Source organism: Saccostrea cucullata, unplaced genomic scaffold, assembly GCF_032062105.1.
Source record: "Saccostrea cucullata isolate Sc308-1 unplaced genomic scaffold, CSIRO_AGI_Scuc_v1 ctg796, whole genome shotgun sequence".
NCBI lineage: Eukaryota > Metazoa > Mollusca > Bivalvia > Ostreida > Ostreidae > Saccostrea > Saccostrea cuccullata.
In genome coordinates, this window is record NW_026927405.1 from 232,394 (window position 1) to 252,316 (window position 19,923).

General features: G+C 33.0%; 2 protein-coding genes across 2 annotated transcripts; both read right to left on the minus strand.

The window, feature by feature from the left end:
* Positions 1–1,598: 1,598 nt before the first annotated feature.
* Positions 1,599–4,302, minus strand: LOC134274400 (uncharacterized). Its single transcript, XM_062756686.1, has 4 exons — positions 3,811–4,302; positions 3,159–3,439; positions 2,387–2,494; positions 1,599–2,266 (listed from the first exon to the last, which is right to left on the minus strand). The coding sequence occupies exons 1-4, from the start codon at positions 4,289–4,291 to the stop codon at positions 2,081–2,083; spliced, it is 1,056 nt and encodes a 351-aa protein (XP_062612670.1). The 5' UTR covers positions 4,292–4,302; the 3' UTR covers positions 1,599–2,080.
* A 3,145-nt stretch (positions 4,303–7,447) lies between these two features.
* On the minus strand, positions 7,448–9,408 carry LOC134274414 (glycoprotein 3-alpha-L-fucosyltransferase A-like). The gene is made up of 2 exons (XM_062756708.1): positions 8,215–9,408; positions 7,448–7,887 (listed from the first exon to the last, which is right to left on the minus strand). Exons 1-2 carry the CDS (start codon positions 9,373–9,375, stop codon positions 7,843–7,845), a joined length of 1,206 nt encoding a protein of 401 aa, XP_062612692.1. The 5' UTR covers positions 9,376–9,408; the 3' UTR covers positions 7,448–7,842.
* Positions 9,409–19,923: the final 10,515 nt, after the last annotated feature.

The following is a 19,923-nucleotide window of genomic DNA, read 5'->3' on the forward strand; positions in this document are numbered from 1 at the left end:
TCCTTGGAACTGTTCGGAGTAAAATCTTCATTTTGAGATTTAAAAGCTCGGTTCTTTACGATGCTATCTTTGTCGACAACAAAGTAAAACTTGATTCAATCCCAAACTTTATTAATGAGTCCTAGATTTTTATTTGTTTCCATACCTGCGTAAAGAGGCACACGAATAATGACTCCAAGAAGTCGCGTGCTCGTCTCGTCAACGCACGTGCAGAACGAGATTTTGACTTGGCCGCATCGTCTGCTCACAGGATACTTAATAAGGGCCAAATATTAGTTAACATAATTGATATCTATCAACAGGATCTTATTTCCAATATGAAGATGAAGTCTGATTCCAAGAACATTGGAACAATTGAAAATGAAAAATTGTGTAGTAAATTGGACGTACGCTCGACACACGACCACGCATCTGCCAGTGTAGAAGACCTTGCCAGCGACAAAGAACGTCCGTTTTACGTTGTTTATTTTGGCTCTTTAATCGGAGTTTGTCTACTTTTTCAGGGTAATCTTAACAAGATTTTCTTTAATTGAGTACAATAGCTGTGTAGTGGTTATAGGGTTATCTCTTCGGAAGAGAATTCCCTTCGTCTATGGATAATGCAATTTTAAACTCCATATGTATCCTGTCTTTACCTCAAATTAAATGTCAGATTTAAAATGTCATATCCAAGTAAGAAAACAATTCAACTGGTTTAAAGGAATTACGAAATTTGTATGTGTATATTAAAAGTTTTTTTTTTTAGATAGTTGCTTCAAATCCGATTTGCAGAAATCCTTCAACTGAATTATGAGTAACTCCCATGATTGGAAACACAATCACATTTTTCCATTGGGATATATTATATTTTTTAAACATGCCAACCTCTCTTCATATTTTTTTGAAAATTGGGAATACATAGGGATATTCAGAAAGTAAAAAATTCCACTAATTTGCAGAAATTTAACAGAATATATATTTGATCTTGATCAATAGGATTTTCTCGTACAGCAGCTTTAATAATTATTATTTTCTAAAGTAGGATTGACGTTTTACATGTAAAACACTTAAACTACATATATGACTGAGTTAAAAAAAAGAAAATATCAAAACATGCATTAGAATTTTAAATATATGTTAAACATGTTAAAGTAGATCACGGTTTTTAATAATAATGCTTGTTTGCCATCTTGCTGTATTCGTAAAGCGAGCTCAGTAGACTAACATGCAATCTTGAACATAATGAGAACTATGTATTTTCCAGAATTCTTTTGGTATGCATTTAAAACAAAGACGTCATCAAGCCTATACTTGTAGCACTACCACATGGAAGTTTGTTAAGATACCACGAAAATATCTGTAAAACAGACTTTATGTAAATACAGTGTATCCATATTGCATATGAAATGTAAATATTTTTTTAGGAATATTGTAAAAATCGCAGACAAGACAGATTCAAAGGTAGAATGCAGTTGGTGTTTTATTCAATGCAAACAAATACAAACTGATAATAAAAATAAAAGAATACAGGTTGAAAAAGATGTACAATACAATGAGAAACATTGTACAATAAAATTGGAAAACTATGCAATACTATTGCATATTCATTTAAAATAAAAATTTGAATAAAATATATACCACATATTGACAGAAAGCAAAATAATTAAGCAATTCAAATTGTGAAACCTGCAATAAATAAGGAAAATTAAACAGTACACGAGGAAAAGAAATCGGAAATCGCAATGTTTTACATGCTATAGGAATCGATAACCTTTGATGTGTTTCGACGTTATACAAAGAGAAATAACTCCTGCTACAAACATAGAAAGCAAGACTTTGATGGAAAAATATGCAAAGACAAATTCAAATTAATAGAATAAGCATTATTTCCATGTAAACTAGAAGTATGTTTACAATTTCAGCACTGTTCATGTGTCAGTGCATGATTTACTTATTCCTTGACGGGGAAAAGGGGAAGGGGGCAGAAAATAACAACTGTTTATCATTACTGCAAAATATAATGTGTATTTAAGACATTTAACTGACGAATAAATTAGGCTGATGCATGTATTCTAAGTATTAAATCTTTAATACCAAATGTTCATAAATGGACAGGCCAGTCTTCATTTCCCCCACTGGAATAAACACCTCGAAAGTAATGGATGCAGGGCTGTTCTTGTCCAAGTCCATTTTGAGGAAACTGATCGATTATACTGAAAAGATTTGATTCTGATCTCCCATTTAGGTGACAATTTTGAGGAAAGAAGGTGATTTGGCAAGGCTCCGTCTGTAAATGCAAAATTTCATTGTAAAATATTAATACATTATTATACTTATAACTTATAGGAATCATTAAGGGAAACAAATATACTATAGATTATGATTTTCTGCATGTAAAGATATTTACCTTATCCGTATAAAACGTCACAAAAATGTTTTTGCGCAGGGTAGATGAATAATTCCGACCAGCCATTTCCATTCTATCCCTGATTTGTGGAAATATTGTATATCCAACCTGAGGACGATATACGTAATACGTCTATTTCAAGAAAGTTGCTTAGATATTATAAAATACTTGAGAGCGTAATCCTGATTTAAAAGTTTTCATATATACTCTACAAGTTAAAAAAATGTAATGCTGATCATATAGAAGGTAAATTTAGTAAAGGATCGGCTTTGAATTTGGCAATGATGGTCTTGCGATAGTAATCGTAGAGAACGGACGGGAGTTATCTTTCTTGTGTCCTTTTGTAGAAATTTTAAGACTTCAACCAACATTTCACGTTGGCAACTGGAGGATATCAGCTAAAAGTGACTTGGAGCAACATATTTGATTTGTTTAATTTTATACACTGTATATACATTTGACCCTCTTGCTAAAGGCACTGTATTGCTGTTTTTTAAAGAGATCTTATTATATCGTGTGTTGCCCCTATACTCAAGTAAAGCAGCTGCATGATCAGTGTGATGTTCCATTGGGCAGACATGTTTGAAGTACTAAACTTACCTCTCTCTCGCTCTCTCTCTCTCTCTCTCTCTCTCTATATATATATATATATATATATATAAATATATATCGAAAGAGCAATAACGTATGAACCATGAAACAATCTTTATTTCTTCTAAATTGATTCAAAATACATGTGACGTTCTGTTACTATTATTTTGCTTTGTTTTACCTGAACATCGATACTGTCGAATATGTCAATCATGTGATGGGAGGCGTCCATTGTTTTCCCGCGCCAGAGGAAAGGTTGACTGTGTCCTCCACAACGTCCCCAGTGCCAGCTTACTGAGAAATGAGTCAATAAATTCCCATCTTGTTGTTTCTGTGCCTCGTCATGAATTTCCTGGAGGTGGTCAAGGAATGTCCTCCTCTGGTCAATGTCATGGGAACATTTAATGGAGGCGTATGCTTCGTTGTTGACCGCAACCCCATCAAACTTTTCCAAGTTTGTATCTACATGTGTATGATATTCATGTATAATGTATTTATTTATTTTCAAGAATGACAAACATATTCTGTATAGAGAAACACAAGTTGTATTTCTTTTCATTGGGGATGGGAAATTTACAGGTTAAGGCTTAAAAACTTAGCTCTACATGTATATAAGTAGAAAAGAGAAATTCTAATACATTTTGTAATTTTTGATAATTACTAAAAATGGGTTAATTTTTAAAATTGCACATGTTATGTTGCAACATATGTTTCTATGCTCTAACAAGCCATTCAGATTTTGATTTTTTTTCATAATTCATCTTTTGAATAATTAATTTGACATGCATTTGATGGATATCCTTTCTTAAGATTTTCAGGCAGTATATGCTTACGTGTGCAATGGTCGTTATACCAGACAACATATGGAATCATGTGACGTTCAGACACGTCAGCATCACTGGCGGCAAATAAGGCGTAAATCTTCAAGTTGGACACGTGACTATGACCCTCTAACAAGGTTGTTCTTAATAAATTAATATTGCTGCTATGGCAGCTGTTGGCTTGGTAACCCGTCTTTAATTTGTGATATACGTCCGCCAGAAATATGCTAGAGACTTCCCGACCTTGAAGGTTACACGTTGCCCATAACCACTGTCTTTTCCCTGCAGTATTCCAGGTATGAGTGAAGCAATGACTATGCTTGCTATCCCATGTCAGAAATTCAGACTTCCCACATCCGGGTATGTTAGGATCAAATCCATTCCGCCAGACGTACATGGCATATTGCTTCCGTTGTCCTGATGAAGCTTCTGTCAGGAAACATACGTTCACAGAAACCAAGCAAAGAAATACCACCTTTCCTAAGATGTTCATTTCCGTTATTTTTATCTATAGCGATATTAATAAAGTAAAGGTCAGTATAGCAGAATTGATAGGCATTATTAGAAGGTAGGAGAAAAGGATGTTATCAGGGATTTGTCTCTTCGTATAGAGAAACCCTTCCGCTTTTATATTTATTCTTTATAGAAATATATGAAAATAATTTTAAATGTGAAGATTTGTTACTTACCTGTTTAATTTCTGTCGGAGAATTCGTCAACTGTATGAAATTTCACTTCCTGTTACGTGTGAATATGCAAAGGAAATACGTACACTAAGTATATTTAAATTTCATATACAATTACCAACTCACAAATAAAAACATGTACGGTTTTTGGGCCACATCGCTCACCTGAGCGCACAAGATCAAAGAATAACCAGTATTAAAATTTTTAACGTATGGATAATGTATACATTTTACACCTTTCGTAAAACATTATTATACGCCTTTTGAAATGTAATAACGCCTTTTGGTGATACATGTATATTATTTAATTACGTTTTCGGCGTAGTTAACCTTTTGGAAATGTGTTATTTTGTATTTTTAAAAGTTTTAACGCTTTTTGGAAAGGGTTTGCTTTCTTTTCAACACAAAAAAAAAAATCTGTCAAGAATTGCCAAACAGGTAATTTTGCAACATTTGCAACTGCTTATTCAATATAAGTGGAAATCATAATCTTTACAACATGGTCATGTGGATAATTATTTTCTGACAACTTTCTGATTGATTCTACGCATAAGTGTTCCGCATTTTGTTTGACAATATCTCTGTGTTTTTACAAGTAGAACAACAACCTGTTGGAATTCCCGTACGTACAAATTACATCCCGTTATATGTAGAACTTTTAATTAATCATGAGAGTAGAAATCTCTTTCCATGGCCTTCAATTTTATATTTATATATATATCGGAGACGTTATATGAATTAACATACAGAACAATTTCTAAAACGAGATAAGCTTATTCACAGATAAGTTGATAATACACACAAGGAAATCAACAGTCTCATTTATTGGCACAATTTTCGTAAATTCTGTTCAGTGAATACAATGACATTGTTAGCAAATTATGCAATATTAAATATTTTGCATGTTGATTGACATTTTTTATGCGAAGCTTTAGGCCTTCACACTGAAATTTTTTAAAGGATTTTCTTTAAATCCAATTATGACAAGGAACATACAGCGAGTTTTTCTAGTTACAGGGTATGCTTACTCCTATATGACACCTGACATTTATGAGGTCGTGTTTGCTTTGCTTCGTCTTTGTATTGTTGTAAAGGGACATGGGCACAGTTTCAACTGATTTTTTAAAACTAGTTTTAATGTTTACACTTCCTAACTAAGGTATTATCTAATGATCAGTAAAAATGTGAACATCATTTGTTGATTAACATACGAGATACAGATGTTCTTCATAATGTTAACAAGGCTCGTGTCTTGTTTTTGTTTACATATATAGAAAATATCATATTTATAACAAAATGAAATTCAGCAAATCACTAGAAACTGTCTAATCGTGTTTAGAAGTAATTTTTTCATTGAAATTATCTGCTTTGAACGAACATATATTAGTATAATAACCTATTATAAACAAAAACACGCACGGACCCTGTTTACATAACAAAGGTTTGGAGCTCTAAATCTGTCTTGTATCTCGACCACTGAAGTTCAAATTCTGATGATCATTAGAAAGACCTTCGTTAAAAATTGTAAAAATGGGATAATAATTTTTAAAATTTTAAGCTGAAACTGTGTCCATGCCCCTTTAATTGAATTTTGAGCGTGATTGCTGTCTCTTAATTTCATATTTCTTTAACTACAAAGCAGATCTACAGCCAAGTTATGGGAATAATTAGAGGCTCTTTACTTCTAGAGACGGTCAATAGAGGTGTACTCTTAATTTGGTATTTTAACGTTAAGATTATGAACATTTTTGTTACTTGTTCTTCCATGAAGTTCAGCTATTTTCACTCACAGAGCCCCTCTCAAGACTAACAAACATGAATCTTTATTAGATTGGAAACGTGTTGATTTTTCTTTTGCCTATATCGTTGGATTAAATTTTTTGATAATAAGATTTTAAGTTTAATATATAATTTTATATAAAAGTGTCCTTTACAAAGAAAAAAAAATTAAAATTTTGATATGACAATTTAATTGTCCTGTACTCATTACATATACTTACATTTCAAACAATAATAATCAGAAATAAGTAATGTTAAACGACAAAAGTTTACCCCAAAAGGCTAAATCATGTATACAATAACTTGGATCATCTATCTTAAGGAAGTAAAGGTAATTAAAGAAGTAACAAGATTTTCTTCTGCCCTTGTATTTCTTGAGGTTGTTGTTTGTATATTTATTATCTCCCTAGGCAAGGAGACTGGACACTCGTGAAAAAACAAATTTCTTTTACCGTAACGGGAAAATGCTTTATGGCAAGTTAAATGGTCTGGTAAATTGGAGTTAAAGTTCAATGTAGACAGACTGACGGACGGAGAGAAGGAATGGACTAGAGAGGCTACCTTGGCTCAAAAGAACTAAATAAATGAATTGAATTAAACCAAGAGGCACTGTGAGCGCTGAGTTTACCAAATGATAACCCCGCCTCCCATATTATTTTAATGCATAGTCCATGTTTTACTCTGGGAGACCCAAAGTAAGTGTCAGATCAAAAAGTAAAATAGGAGGTGCATAATGACATTATGTTATAAAGAAACCGTGAAAGTATCTTTTAATTTTATTATAAGGCATGGGTATCCTTCTATATGCGTTTGTTCTGAAGGAAATGTCTGTGTCAAGTGTTAGTTTACACCCTCATAGAAACAATAATTCCTGTCCATCGCCGATTCTGATCCGGAATGCAGATTGGAGTATCCTTTATAAGATGGTTTATTGGCTCTTTGTTGAAAAGGGAGCCGCATAATCACAACCTTTTAAATTTATAAAGGATTCCCGCTCGAATGATTTTTTTTAATTTGGCAACTCGATGTTTGTTTCCTGTTTTGTTTGAGTACTTGTACTTTACCGTATATTTTGCTTATGGAAGTAGTTTTATTGATGAAGCAAAACATAAGAAAATTGTTGTTTAATGATAAGTTTGCCAAATATTAAGTTCTCTTTTACGAAAATGAAAACAAGTTTCTCCAAAATATCTTTTATTAGCACCTTATATATGTGGCTAAGACAATGAATGGCCCAACTATTCAACTTGACTTGTATATTGTACAAGAGGTAAAATGTTCCAAATGCAAAAATGCATATACACCTTTAAGTTTAAGATATTAAAATTAAAATATAAATAAATTTTAAAAACAAAGAAACAAAATGTATGTATTTCAATCACCAACGCGTTCTATGACTGTGGACAAGTATAATATACTAGTACATGTATAATGGACATATATTGCAGTCAAACTGCTGTGAATAAATAACAAAAAGAATCATCTAAGCAACCATGTTTCATAAACATCCAGCTTAATGACGAATTATTATGCTGTAAGTAGTGCATGTGATGCAACAGAATAGTAAAGTTTCCTGAGATTACACAAAATAATTTTTAATTCTTCTTGCGAAAACACTGTATATCTGTAAAAGAAAAGAACAAAAGAATATTAGAGGTATGAACTTATTACACCATTGCATTACTACAGTGCTAATTGAGAGAGAGGAGAGATAGCATGGACATGAACTCTTAAATAAATTAAGCTTCTTTCCGTACGTATCCAAACCTCGAAAGAAAAAAAACTTCATGATATAATTGAGGATTCAAGATACTGAAGGAAAAATACTTATAAAAATAAATAGCTGGAACCTCTAAATCACTGTTGATTATCTATGGTATTTGAAATTCAGTATGGGTGTTTGAGATACCGGGGTTTGACTATACTTCTTGAAGATACTGTAGATACCTACCGTCCATGCCTGACAAGTGTCGTTTGATAACCAGCTTCGATAATCCACAACTTGAGCAGGTATTGAGTTATTGTGTAAAGCTTTGCAAAGTGTACAGAACCCTTGAAAGAATCCATCTTCGATGACGTAATCATTCCGCCATTCAAAGTAACTGTTATACTCTGTATCGTTCGAAGCTAACATATCTAAATGTTTTGCCAAGTCTTCCATCTTCGGAAAGTCATGAACATTAATATAAGATTTAGGAGGAGCATCGACGGGAACCTGTTCTGGGATCCAGTTCACTAAAGGTATACTTTCTCTTCGAAGAGCATTCCAAAATTTTTCGGAAACGTATCCTTTACAATTACTGTTTTCAAATGCTATTGCAAATCTGTAAGATTTTAGCATAAGTTCACAAGTTGCATTTCTTGGGCAAGTAAGATTTCCACATCTACCATACAAATCAATAGGAGTGTATTTTCTTAATGTTTTTACGTAGGCAAACCTCCCAGCATCATCAACGCAATTACTTATCACAGCATACGTCATTTTGCTTTTTTCTTTTGTGTGATCTGTGCGAGGTTTACTGTTAAGTTCAGCAGATTCCTTATTTGTTCGTCGCAAGGCACGTCCATACGAAGCTGCTATCGTAGAATCTCTTCTATATGAAAACGTCCAGTTAAAAGCAAAGCGAGAATAAGTCACAAAACTTCCGGTGTAAAACTGATGTGGCGGGGGTTCTGCATTGTGCAATACCCACACCTGGTGAGGTTCTCGATACTTCGGTGGACTTTCCCAAAAATATAAATCTAACAAGTGGAAGACTACAGCATCCGATTCTTTGATGGTGGATTTGTCGGAAGTCAATGTACACTGGTAGGGACAAACACTTTTGTCCAACGCATTCCGCGCTGTTCTTTCCCACATGCCATCGTAGAAATACCTAGTCCACAATAAAATCCGCTTTTGTGTCCGATTTGCCCAATGTTTTTGATCGAAGTAGTACACAAATTGTTGAGAACCTGTAGGTATGACGTGGTAGGGAGGAGAAAGATAACTTGAAATCATAAAAATGCAGCTGAAGGCGACAAATAGAACGGAACCAACGAATAACGCATTTCGATTTCGATGACATGTAAAGAGTGCATGTCGAGCTCCTTTTGTGGAATTCTCATTCATATCTACAACAGTTAAACGAAATGTAAATAAATATTAGAAAACGAACATGGTTAATTTTTTTTAAAAAATCGACTGAAAAAATCACTGCCAACAGTTAAATCTAAAGATGATTTGATCTCTGAAGTTTTGAACATTTGGTCCTCTCTAACTGTATCTTATATCAGAAACTATATCAGACAATTTCAAGGAGATTTCTGCGGAAGATGACAAAATTAAAAACCAAAAATATCAAGTAAGTTTTTTTTCCAGTTTTTAGCTTACCTGAGCTGAAACTCAAGTGAGCTTTTCTGATCACATTTTGTCCGTCGTCAGTCTGTCTGTCCGTCTATAAACTTTTCACATTTTTGACTTCTTCTCCAGAACCGCTGAGCTAATTTCTACCAAACTTACCACAAAGCTACCTTGGGTTAGGAGGATTCAAGTTTTTTCAAATTATAAATTGCCACGCCCTCATTAAAGGGAAGATATTCAGAAAAGGTGAAAATTTGGTGGCATGTTTAAAAAATCATATTGCCAGAAAGATGAAACATATGGGGAAACATCCACAGGTAGTGTAGATTCAAATTTGTTCAAATCATGACCCCCAGGGGTAGGGCGGGGCCACAATAGCCGATAAAAATTTTACAAAAAATATATAGGAAAACTCTTTAAAAAATCTTCTTTTCTAGAACAGCAAAGCCATGATTGGTCATATTTATATGGAATCATCCCCAGATAGTGTGGATTCAAGTTTGTTCAAATCATGACCCCCGGGGGTAGGGCGGGGACACAATGGCCGATCAAAATTTTACAAAGAAATATATTGGAAAATTCTTTTAAAATCTTCTCAAGAACAGCAAAGCCATGATTGGTCACATTTATATGGAAGCATTCTCAGGTATTGTAGATTCAACATTGATCATATAATCTCCCCCCCCCCCCCCCGGAGGATAGGACGGGGTCACAATGGTCGATCAAAGTTTTACGAATAAATATATATAAAAATTCTTTAAAAACCTTCTTCTCAAGAATAGCATAGCCAATATTGGTAATATTTTTATGGAAGCATCCTCAGGTAGTGTAGATTCAAGCTTGTTCAAATCATGACCCCCGGGGGTAGGGCGGGGCCACAATGGCCGATTAAAGTTTCAGGAAAATTCTTTAAAAATCTTCTTTTGAAGAACAGCAAGGCCATGATTGTTCATATGAAGCATCCTCAGGTAGTGTACATTCAAGTTTGTTCAAATCATGACCCCCATGGGTAGGGAAGGGCTATACTGGATGAACAAAGTTTTACATAGGAATAGATGGGGGGGGGGTATTTTTATGAGCTAACTTGAGCCGAAAGCTCAAGTGAGCTTTTCTGATCATCCGTTGTCCATCGTCCGACTGTCTGTTTCACATTTTCAACTTCTTCTCAAGAACCACTGGGCCAATTTTAACCATGCAAACTTGGTACAATGCATCTTTGCATGAAGGGGAGTTTAAATTATTAATATAAAGGGCAAAGTCTTTTTCAAGGGGAGAAAAGTAAGAAAATGCAAAAAATAGGGTGGGGTCATTGAAGAATCTTCTTCTGGACTAGAACACAGGTGCTTGAGGACAGGACCCCCCTCCCCCCTTCGATATAGACCCCTGGGCTTTTTCGACTTTTTTCTCATAAATAATCTTTCATTGACATATTTGTGATAAGATCTATACCAACAAATCGAAGAATTACCTAAAACAAACGTTCTGTAAAATTACTCTACATTCTCTATATAAAAATCAACAAGGTTGCCAACTCCGTAAAAAGCTTATTGAACGGAAGTAACGAAGAGAGGACTAATTCCCCATGTTCCCCACATAACCAAATATGCGTGTAAGATACCAACAATGGAAATATTCTTGTTTTTTGTCATCAAACATTATTTTCAAACGTTTTGTAGATTTTACACGAAATATTTAAGGAAAAGAAGGTATTTTAATAAATTGCATTTTTAAAAGGGCATAACTCTCAAAACCAATACATGCAAATCAGGTATTTGAAAAATAATTAGAAACATTTCATTTACATCAGCGGTTTAGAACTCTATCCTTCCAAAACATTTGAAAGACATTTTTTAAAGTGTTTATCAACCAAATTTCTTCAAATATTTATTTCAAAACAGTGTTTCAGACTTACTGCAGAACTGTGTATTTCGGTAAAAAGTCGTCTCCTCGTCACTTCCGTTCACTAAGCAAAAACGCTGACTGTAGCCTGACATCCTTGTAGAAAACTGGTCATAATGACTTTTGAAGTGTCTTAACCTTCATGAAAGTTGGTTTATTAATGAAAAGAGTATTCAATCTACAATATGTGTTGTTGATTTTAGGGCTTTATTTAGATTTATGAGACGATTCAACCAAAATTCTCGGCAGTGCCTTTCGGTTTGCAAACGAAGTTGGCAACCTTGTTAATTTATATATAGAGAGTGGGGTAGAAATTTTATAAAATGTTAGTTTAAGAAAATTTTCTTAATTAATAGGATAGATTAAATCACAAATGTGTCATCCATATATAATTTATGTGAAAAAAGTCTAACAGGCCCGGGGGTCAATATGGGGGGGGGGGGGTCCTATCCTCAAGCACCTGTGGACTAGAAAAGCTTAAACTTATGGGGAAGCATCCTGGGTAGTGTACATTCTAAAATGACTAAATGATGACCCCCTTGGTGTTGCGCAAGGTCAAAATAGGCATTACAAAGGGGGAAATATGTTAGGTAACAGAAGGGCCAATGTTACTCAAGTGAGCAATGTGACCCATGGGCCTCTTGTTTGGTTTATGGTGGCATGAAAAGGCTTGAAAGTTTGTCTAGAAACAATCATGTCAGGGGAAAGCTGTATCAATTTTGGAACGTCGTGCGCATGAAATTTTAAATTTAACATAATGAGGATTATGGGGAAAACAAGATTTATTATGGATACTGGCAGTTACGTGTATTTTCTAAATGTCATAAGTGGTAGAGGTATAATTTCGGTTGAGCAAGAATACTTGGCACACCAAACAAAGTTACAATTCTCTTAATAAATTTGAAAATTTACACCTCCTTTCAAATAAAAATTTAAATGAAAAATATTAAAGATGAATAGCACCTTTTCCCATGCAGTATTTTACCTACTTAATGAAAAGCTCCCCTTACTTTAAATAGATTACTTCGTGCATTTTGAATATAGGAAACTAACTTCATGAAATACCTGTAATTGAAAAATACATCTAAACTATAGAAAGTGTTTTCCAGTATAACTTATCAGCTTAGTATTTCAAATACTGCAAGGTACTATCAAATGACAGAGTCACTGTTATTTACTTTAATAGGAGAAAAAAATTTCCAATGATTCATTTTTGCTTTAATATCGAAATGGAAAAAAAATGTTTTCTCTATTGATAACAAAAATGCAAAATCATTCAATTTTGATCAGTGCGAGTTAGTACTCACTACCGAGTACCGGTATAATACTATGGGGATTATACAGGTATATATCGGGAGCCGTTTGATGTTACGCAATAGTTGTGATCATCTTTTTGCACAGTCAAATACATCACACATAGAGTAAAATCCGATTTCGGAAAAAAGTTTTGTGAAGTAACCACGAAAAAGCATGCAGACAGGGAATGTGATTTCAATGTATACTCTATGAGCACTTTTTCATTCCACCTCATCAAACAAGTATACCAGTAATACAGAGGGAATAAAACTAAATAAGTGAACATTCTAAGATATTAAATCAACCATAAAGTTCATCGCAGCTCAAACACATGAATACCTGTTTAAACATAATTGAAAATGTATGGCTAATTAAAAAAAAATCGTCTCAGTAAATCACTGCCAGCAATTAAATCCAAAAATGATTTGATTTATGAAGTTTTGAACATTTGGTTCAACTCTCTAACTGTACCTTATATCAGACAATTCCAAGGAGAGTACTTGCTGTAATTCCCACGTAAGGTCACATTAATAAATACCAAAAATATCAAGTAATTTTTTTACGTTTTTTTTTTGTATATTGTGGTATGAAAAAGCACTTGCTAGAAACAATGACGTCAGAGAAAAGTTGCATCAATTTTGGAACGTCGTGCGCATAAAGTTTCAATATAACATAACGAAGATTCTGAAAAATTCAGGGATACTGGTAGGTATTTTCTGAATACATGATACTCATTTACATATGAAACAAACAAATCAGATTCAAGTAAACAAGTTATAAAAAAAATAGAACATGTTCATAGGAAAGTACATCACACACAGAGGACAGTATGTAAAGTAATCACGAAAAAGCATGCAGACATGGAATGTGATTTCAATGTATACTCTATGAGCACTTTTTCTTTCCACTTCAACACACAAGTATACCAGTAATACAGAGGGAATCAAGCTAAATAAGTGAACATTGTAAGATATCAAACCAACCATAATAAAGTTCATCGCAGCTCAAAGACTTGAATACCTGTTTCGGGTAACCCTTGACCTCGAAGAAAGCGTACATCACTGGGACATATATATAGTTCCGCTTGATTGAGTTGAAGTTACATAGAATTTTAACGATTTGCTTTCGAGTCAAAAAAATGAACATTTCATAACAGGTAGACAATGAAAGTAACATCAGCAAACCCCTTTAAAAATAAATTAACCTGCCATAGGCCTGAAGAATTTCTTCATCGAGTATCAATGTTAAAGGAGATAATGTCTCTTTTTTAACTTTGGGGGTTAATTTCAAATCATAAATTATCATTTTGAAAAATATAACTATTCCGAGAGCTCCCCGGCTCAACAGTTCTATGCAAACTTCCACCAGAGTACGTTTGTACCAGAATAAAATCACCTGAAGACGGGGTCTCGGCGGGGAGTGAGAGGGTCAATGAACCTTGATATGTGAAAGAAAATATAAATAGAAAAGAACGCTCACAGAAGTCATCAGTGTTGAGGACCGAGTCCATTATTAACAGTTAATTCCTTGAGATTATAAGGACAATATTTACAAATAATCAGTTCAATTAGAATTAAGTATTGATTGCGACATTTTTTGCAACTTCGATTACAAATGAACAACCTTTTCAAAATATTGAAAAAGCTGTGGAGAAACTTCGAGTATGCAAAGTAAAATTAAAAAGGATAATTTAATTCAGTTAAACTGTAATAATGGCCTATGTGCAGTAGCAACTATAATATTGCGTAATTCCTTGCTACTCACAAAGAAGAATAATTAATAAATGAATGGGATTTAGTTAAAAAACAAAATTTAGAAACAGTTAATTAGTCTTTCAAAAATAAATTTTAAATTCCTTTTTATCACCTATCTTTCATGCTCCAACACACGAAGACATCATTATCGCACAGGCGTCGGAACCCGGGGCTAGGGGTGGGCTGAGCCACTTTTTTTGCAAAGATAGATTAGGTATAGGCATTGAACATTGCGGCGTAGGTTTAGCCCCCCCCCCCCCCACACACACACTTTACATAGACCCCAAAGACACGTTGCAGTATATTTAACAAATGGGAGAAGTACTAAGTAGTGTTCGGAAAAAGAGTGTTTGGTACTGAAAGAAGTCCGAACCTTAAACACCCCCCCCCCCCACACACACACACACACGAAATAGAACATTCGTGTTTGGATAGTGGACAAATTTTCCTGTTTTTTTTTCTTGACAGGTTTTTTTGTAGGTCTTAAAATAATTCTCCTAGATTTAGCCCCCCCCCTCCTATCTTCAATTTGCTTCTGACGCCAATATATCGTGTAATTTTTATTTTCTGAAGAAAATGTGTTCCACTTTAAATTTATTCTTTCATATTTTGCATGAGCAAATATAGACAATAAAGTAAATATTGACAGGAGAATTTGAAATATATTTTTATTCTTTGTTTTAAATTATAACGGTTTTCTAGTTAACATTTTCAATTGCAATATTAGCGATAGTACCAACTTGTAGGTTTAAAGCAAATCAGGACAAATGTAGAGATCATATCAATAATTCCCGATTAACGTGAAAGTACATGTATGTGTATAGAGCAAACTTACCTAGTAAAATCGTCATGGTTGCAAAATCGTCATAATTTCTCCAACAACAGATTGTGAAACAAAATAAATGGATGAGTTGTTAATTTCCACTTATAATCCGGTATAAAGTATGTATCTATGGCATCGTTACATCCACTGAAATTGAAAATGTCGCTTCCGTTTCGCAATATTAGCTCCTACAAATACGGTAGGTTTAGATTTAGTGTGAGAGATTTACAGATTTCGAAATCTCGTTAAGACTGGAAAGTAATAGCCAGCACTTGTAAAGATTCTGTATTTAGTGCTTTAATTATTTGACCAACGATCCATTTCAGTCTGAGGACAAAGGATTTAATCCCAGCACGAGTAATTGAATTGATTTTCAGTTTTTAAAATGTACAAAATAAATAATCTTTTTTTGGTCAGTAATTACCATGGGCAGTTCTGGATTATATCTGTGCATTTCAGTTCTTTTGTGTTGTTTTTAGTTTTAAATCTGAAATAATAAACGTATGCAAACATGTTTCATACAGAAATTTTGAAATACCAGTGGCAGCAGCGTTAGTTAAATTCTCTGTTTACAAGGATATCGACTGAATTTTTCATATAAATCTCATTGGTAAATAAAATGTTTCTCAAAATAATTACACGTCGATGTTGAGTATTGGGGTTTGTGGGTTAGGCTAGTGCGTCGCACATTAAAGTTGTTCATATATGATTTCTCTGAAAAAATATTTATTATTTAATACTGTCCTTTGGAAGTCTAATGAAATAAAATAAAAGTTGTGAACCGTAAAATTAAAAGTCGGAAGAATCACAAGACTGGCTATTTTTAAGGCGATTATCAAAGTGAGCATGGATCGTGTTTCCTAAAAAAGAATGTTTACTCTATGATAGAATAACACGTGTGTCGCAAAAGTTTACACTCAATTTAAACCGATCGTGATGTTTCTGAATAGCCAAAATATTTATAGTGTCTTTCAAAAGTAAAGCGTTTTTTTTTCTTTAATCAGGAATCCTTTATTTTATTTAAAAGCAGTTATTTTTCCATAATGGACCCTTTGTTATCCATTGAAGTAATATATAATATGACAGTAAAAACTTTTCTGTATTATTGAAGGATGTCATCTATTAAGTTTTATTTATCAGGTATATAACTTTTTTGTTCAATTTAATGATTATGAATTATCCTATTTATTTTCAAATAGTTGGAAAAAATTAAGACAAATTATAGATGTTTTTTATGCTTTGAGTTTTGTCATACTAGAGGAATGTCTTTGTTCAAAACAAGAAAATATGTCCTTTTTTAATATACAGTAAATAAAAAGTGTTAGAATAACATATTGTTTAAAACTCGTCCATCTCTCGTTACACAATTCTGTTCAGAAAAGACTTAGTAATAATTTGCATACAGATGACGGATTGTTTGTTTTTTCTTTTATTTCTTCTGCAAAATTCAATGTCAGAGACTGTCCCGTGTTGTTCAAATAGGCAAAGGATTATCCTAGATTGGGTCAGGACGAAGTCCAAAGCACTGATCAGTACTAGGGCTGTGTATTGAGCAAAAAATTTCGATACGATACGATACAGTATTTTCTAAAGCGATATGCGATATATTGGATTCTTAAACAAGTCGACCAAAAAAGTCTTATATAGTCATTTAATGCATGAATTTCATAAAAAAACTAAGTGTTTTATAATCTATTTCAAAGTTCTTGCCTCAATGCAACTACAAATAACACTTCAAATTAAAACTTTTAATGAATGAAAAATCAGCATGTTAAAATAAAATTATCTATGTATTTTGTAATAATCATATAAGTTGTGCTATGTCCTTAAGGATTATATTTTATTGGTCAGTTTTAATTTTAAAAATTGAAAATAATGTTTAGTGATTAAAATTCAGAACTTGACACTAACTACGTAAACATTTTATAAAACATATTTTTCTCTAGATAACAACAACTTAAAAACGCCCGTGAGCCCCGTGATATCTTTCATTGTTTCTAATGTTTGCATTTTGTTCATAAGAGCATTTTTTTATTGTCTTCATTGACATGATCATAGATTGACCTGAACCACGTGTTTGAAGTAACATGTAAACATGTATTTGGCGTAACCGTATTCAATCAGCAATTGGTCAATTGCTCGTGGTAAGATTCTCTGTGCGCATTAATAGCAATAGCCATATAAGGCAAACAAGGGTTTGTCAGTGTAGATGATAATTACACATTTTGCTTTACCAGCTGTCGCTATTGGTAATTTTTGCAGTAAACTATGATAAGATGTAAAAAATCCCCCCTTTAGCCACCATTTCTGTTGAAAATCATGAAAGTCTTTCAGAAAGGTCTGAAAACACATTTTTCACAGGACATGTTTTCAGAAAAAACAGACTATAGCAATTTCCTGTTTACTGCCAATTTTATTTATAAAACCGATTCTACCCTACAATCTTTGAATAGGTAAACCTAAAACCACGTGTCTTGAATTTAAATCACAATAACGTTAGTAGGGGTGATTATAGTAATCGCATTATCAAGGGAAAATTATCAAACGTTTGTGCAAGAAAAGGGATCCTTTGACCCTGACTTTGGAGTTCGATCTACTTTTTAAAAACTTTTAACTTTTGAACGGTTGGGGCTAGTGCTTTCAATCTTCCCATTTATAATCTTTGTGTCAAGACCTTTCTTTAGAAACCAGCAACCTTGACCCTTTGAGCTTGACATCGGAGTTCGACCTACCTTTAAAAACGTTAACCTTGAAGAGGTGGTCGTAGGGTTTTATATTTTACATTTGTATTTCTTGTGAGAAGGCCTTACTTTAGGTATCAACATGTTTGATTTGCATTTGAGAAAATTTAACCTTTGTTATGTTGCCAACTTGCCATACGAGGGCATCAGTGTTTCACAAACACATCTTGTTTTATTGTTGCTTTACGTCCCATTCTGTGTCCGATCTATATATCATTTAATAGAGAAATCTTGGACCTTTCTTCTTCACTCAAATATTGAATCTATTGATTATATGCCCCGGAGGTATGTCATATCTTTAGACCAATGTTATTCTCGTAAGAATGGGGGAAAGGTGCCAAATGTGTGTCCAGCTGAAAACACATTAATGTATTGGGAAAATATTCTTCCAACAAAGACAGCTGAGCTTTGGATATGAACACTGGTAGTAAAGGCTTAAAGTCCATGTACGGTGTCCTTAACTTTCCAGTGAAGACACTGGACTTTCATACTTTACACAAAGATACTTGATGTGTCATTTTCTTGATACATGGTCATTCTGCTTCTTCAAGGTCAATAGGAAAAAAAATATATAAGGTACTTTGAAATAAAACTGCAGCGATGGATATAATTTCATTAGCTTGCTTCAAGTATATCTGGATACAAACTTCTAACCTTTAAAATGATTTAAAATCAATATAACCACACGGGGGCATATATGTTTCATAAACATTTTTGTTAACTCCAATGGTCAAAGCAATTTAAAAAATAGGCTTTATGTAACAAAGAAAAATAGCAATAATTTATATTAAATATAAAAGTATTTTTTAATTCATTTAACCTTAGCTCTCCTAATTCTCAAATAAGTAAGTTTATCGTCATATTAATTACGAAAGAAATAAAATTTTACGACATTTAAGGTTCAAATAATATACCTATATGAGGAATAAAGATTCAATACATAATCAATACATGTAAAATTTGTATATGATATGTAAATGTTATTTTACTTTGGTAAATACATGTATATGTTATTACATACTTATATGGCACGCCAAATTCACAAAATGAGCTAAACCTAGTTTCACAATTGATAAACTAGGTTTATCGACTGTAAACTATAGTTTACAAACCGTAAACTATAGTTAACGATTCGTTAAGTATAGTTTTCATCTGTAAAACTATATTTAACGGTTGTTAACTATAGTTTACGAATGTTAATTTAAGTTTATCTATCTGTAATAAAGCGTTAACAATAGATTTTGTTGAAAAACATAGATTCACGTTTGTAAACTATAGTTTACAATCGTAAACTATAGTTAAGAGTTGTTAATCATAGTTTCATAAATTGTGAAACTATATTTATCTACACGCCAAATTCACAAAAATGAGATAAACCTAGTTTCACATTTGATAAACTAGGTTTATCGATTGTAAACTATAGTTTACAAACCGTAAACTATAGTTAACGATTCGTTAAGTATAGTTTACAATTCGTTAAGTATAGTTTTCATCTGTAAAACTATATTTAACGGTTGTTAACTATAGTTTACGAATGATAATCTAAGTTTATCTGTCTGTAATAAGCGTTAACAATAGATTTTGTTGATAAACATAGATTCACGTTTGTAAACTATAGTTTACAATCGTAAACTATAGTTAAGAGTTGTTAATCATAGTTTCACAAATCGTGAAACTATATTTATCAGATCGTTAACTATAGTTAACGGTTTGTAAACTATAGTTTACAAATCGTGAAACTGTATTTATCAGATAATCTCTGTTTTGCAATCGCAAATGATTGTTTTCAGTGTTAAGTATAGTT

Excerpts from the sequence above, each read along its gene's own strand:
- LOC134274400 (XM_062756686.1), bottom strand. The coding sequence starts at position 4,291 with ATGAACATCTTAGGAAAGGTGGTATTTCTTTGCTTGGTTTCTGTGAAC. Across the intron at positions 3,440-3,810 it reads GTATAACGACCATTGCACAC|ATACAAACTTGGAAAAGTTT; the intron begins GTAAGCATATAC and ends ATACACATGTAG. Across the intron at positions 2,495-3,158 it reads TCGACAGTATCGATGTTCAG|GTTGGATATACAATATTTCC; the intron begins GTAAAACAAAGC and ends TATCGTCCTCAG.
- LOC134274414 (XM_062756708.1), bottom strand. The coding sequence starts at position 9,375 with ATGAATGAGAATTCCACAAAAGGAGCTCGACATGCACTCTTTACATGT. Across the intron at positions 7,888-8,214 it reads ACACTTGTCAGGCATGGACG|ATATACAGTGTTTTCGCAAG; the intron begins GTAGGTATCTAC and ends TTTCTTTTACAG.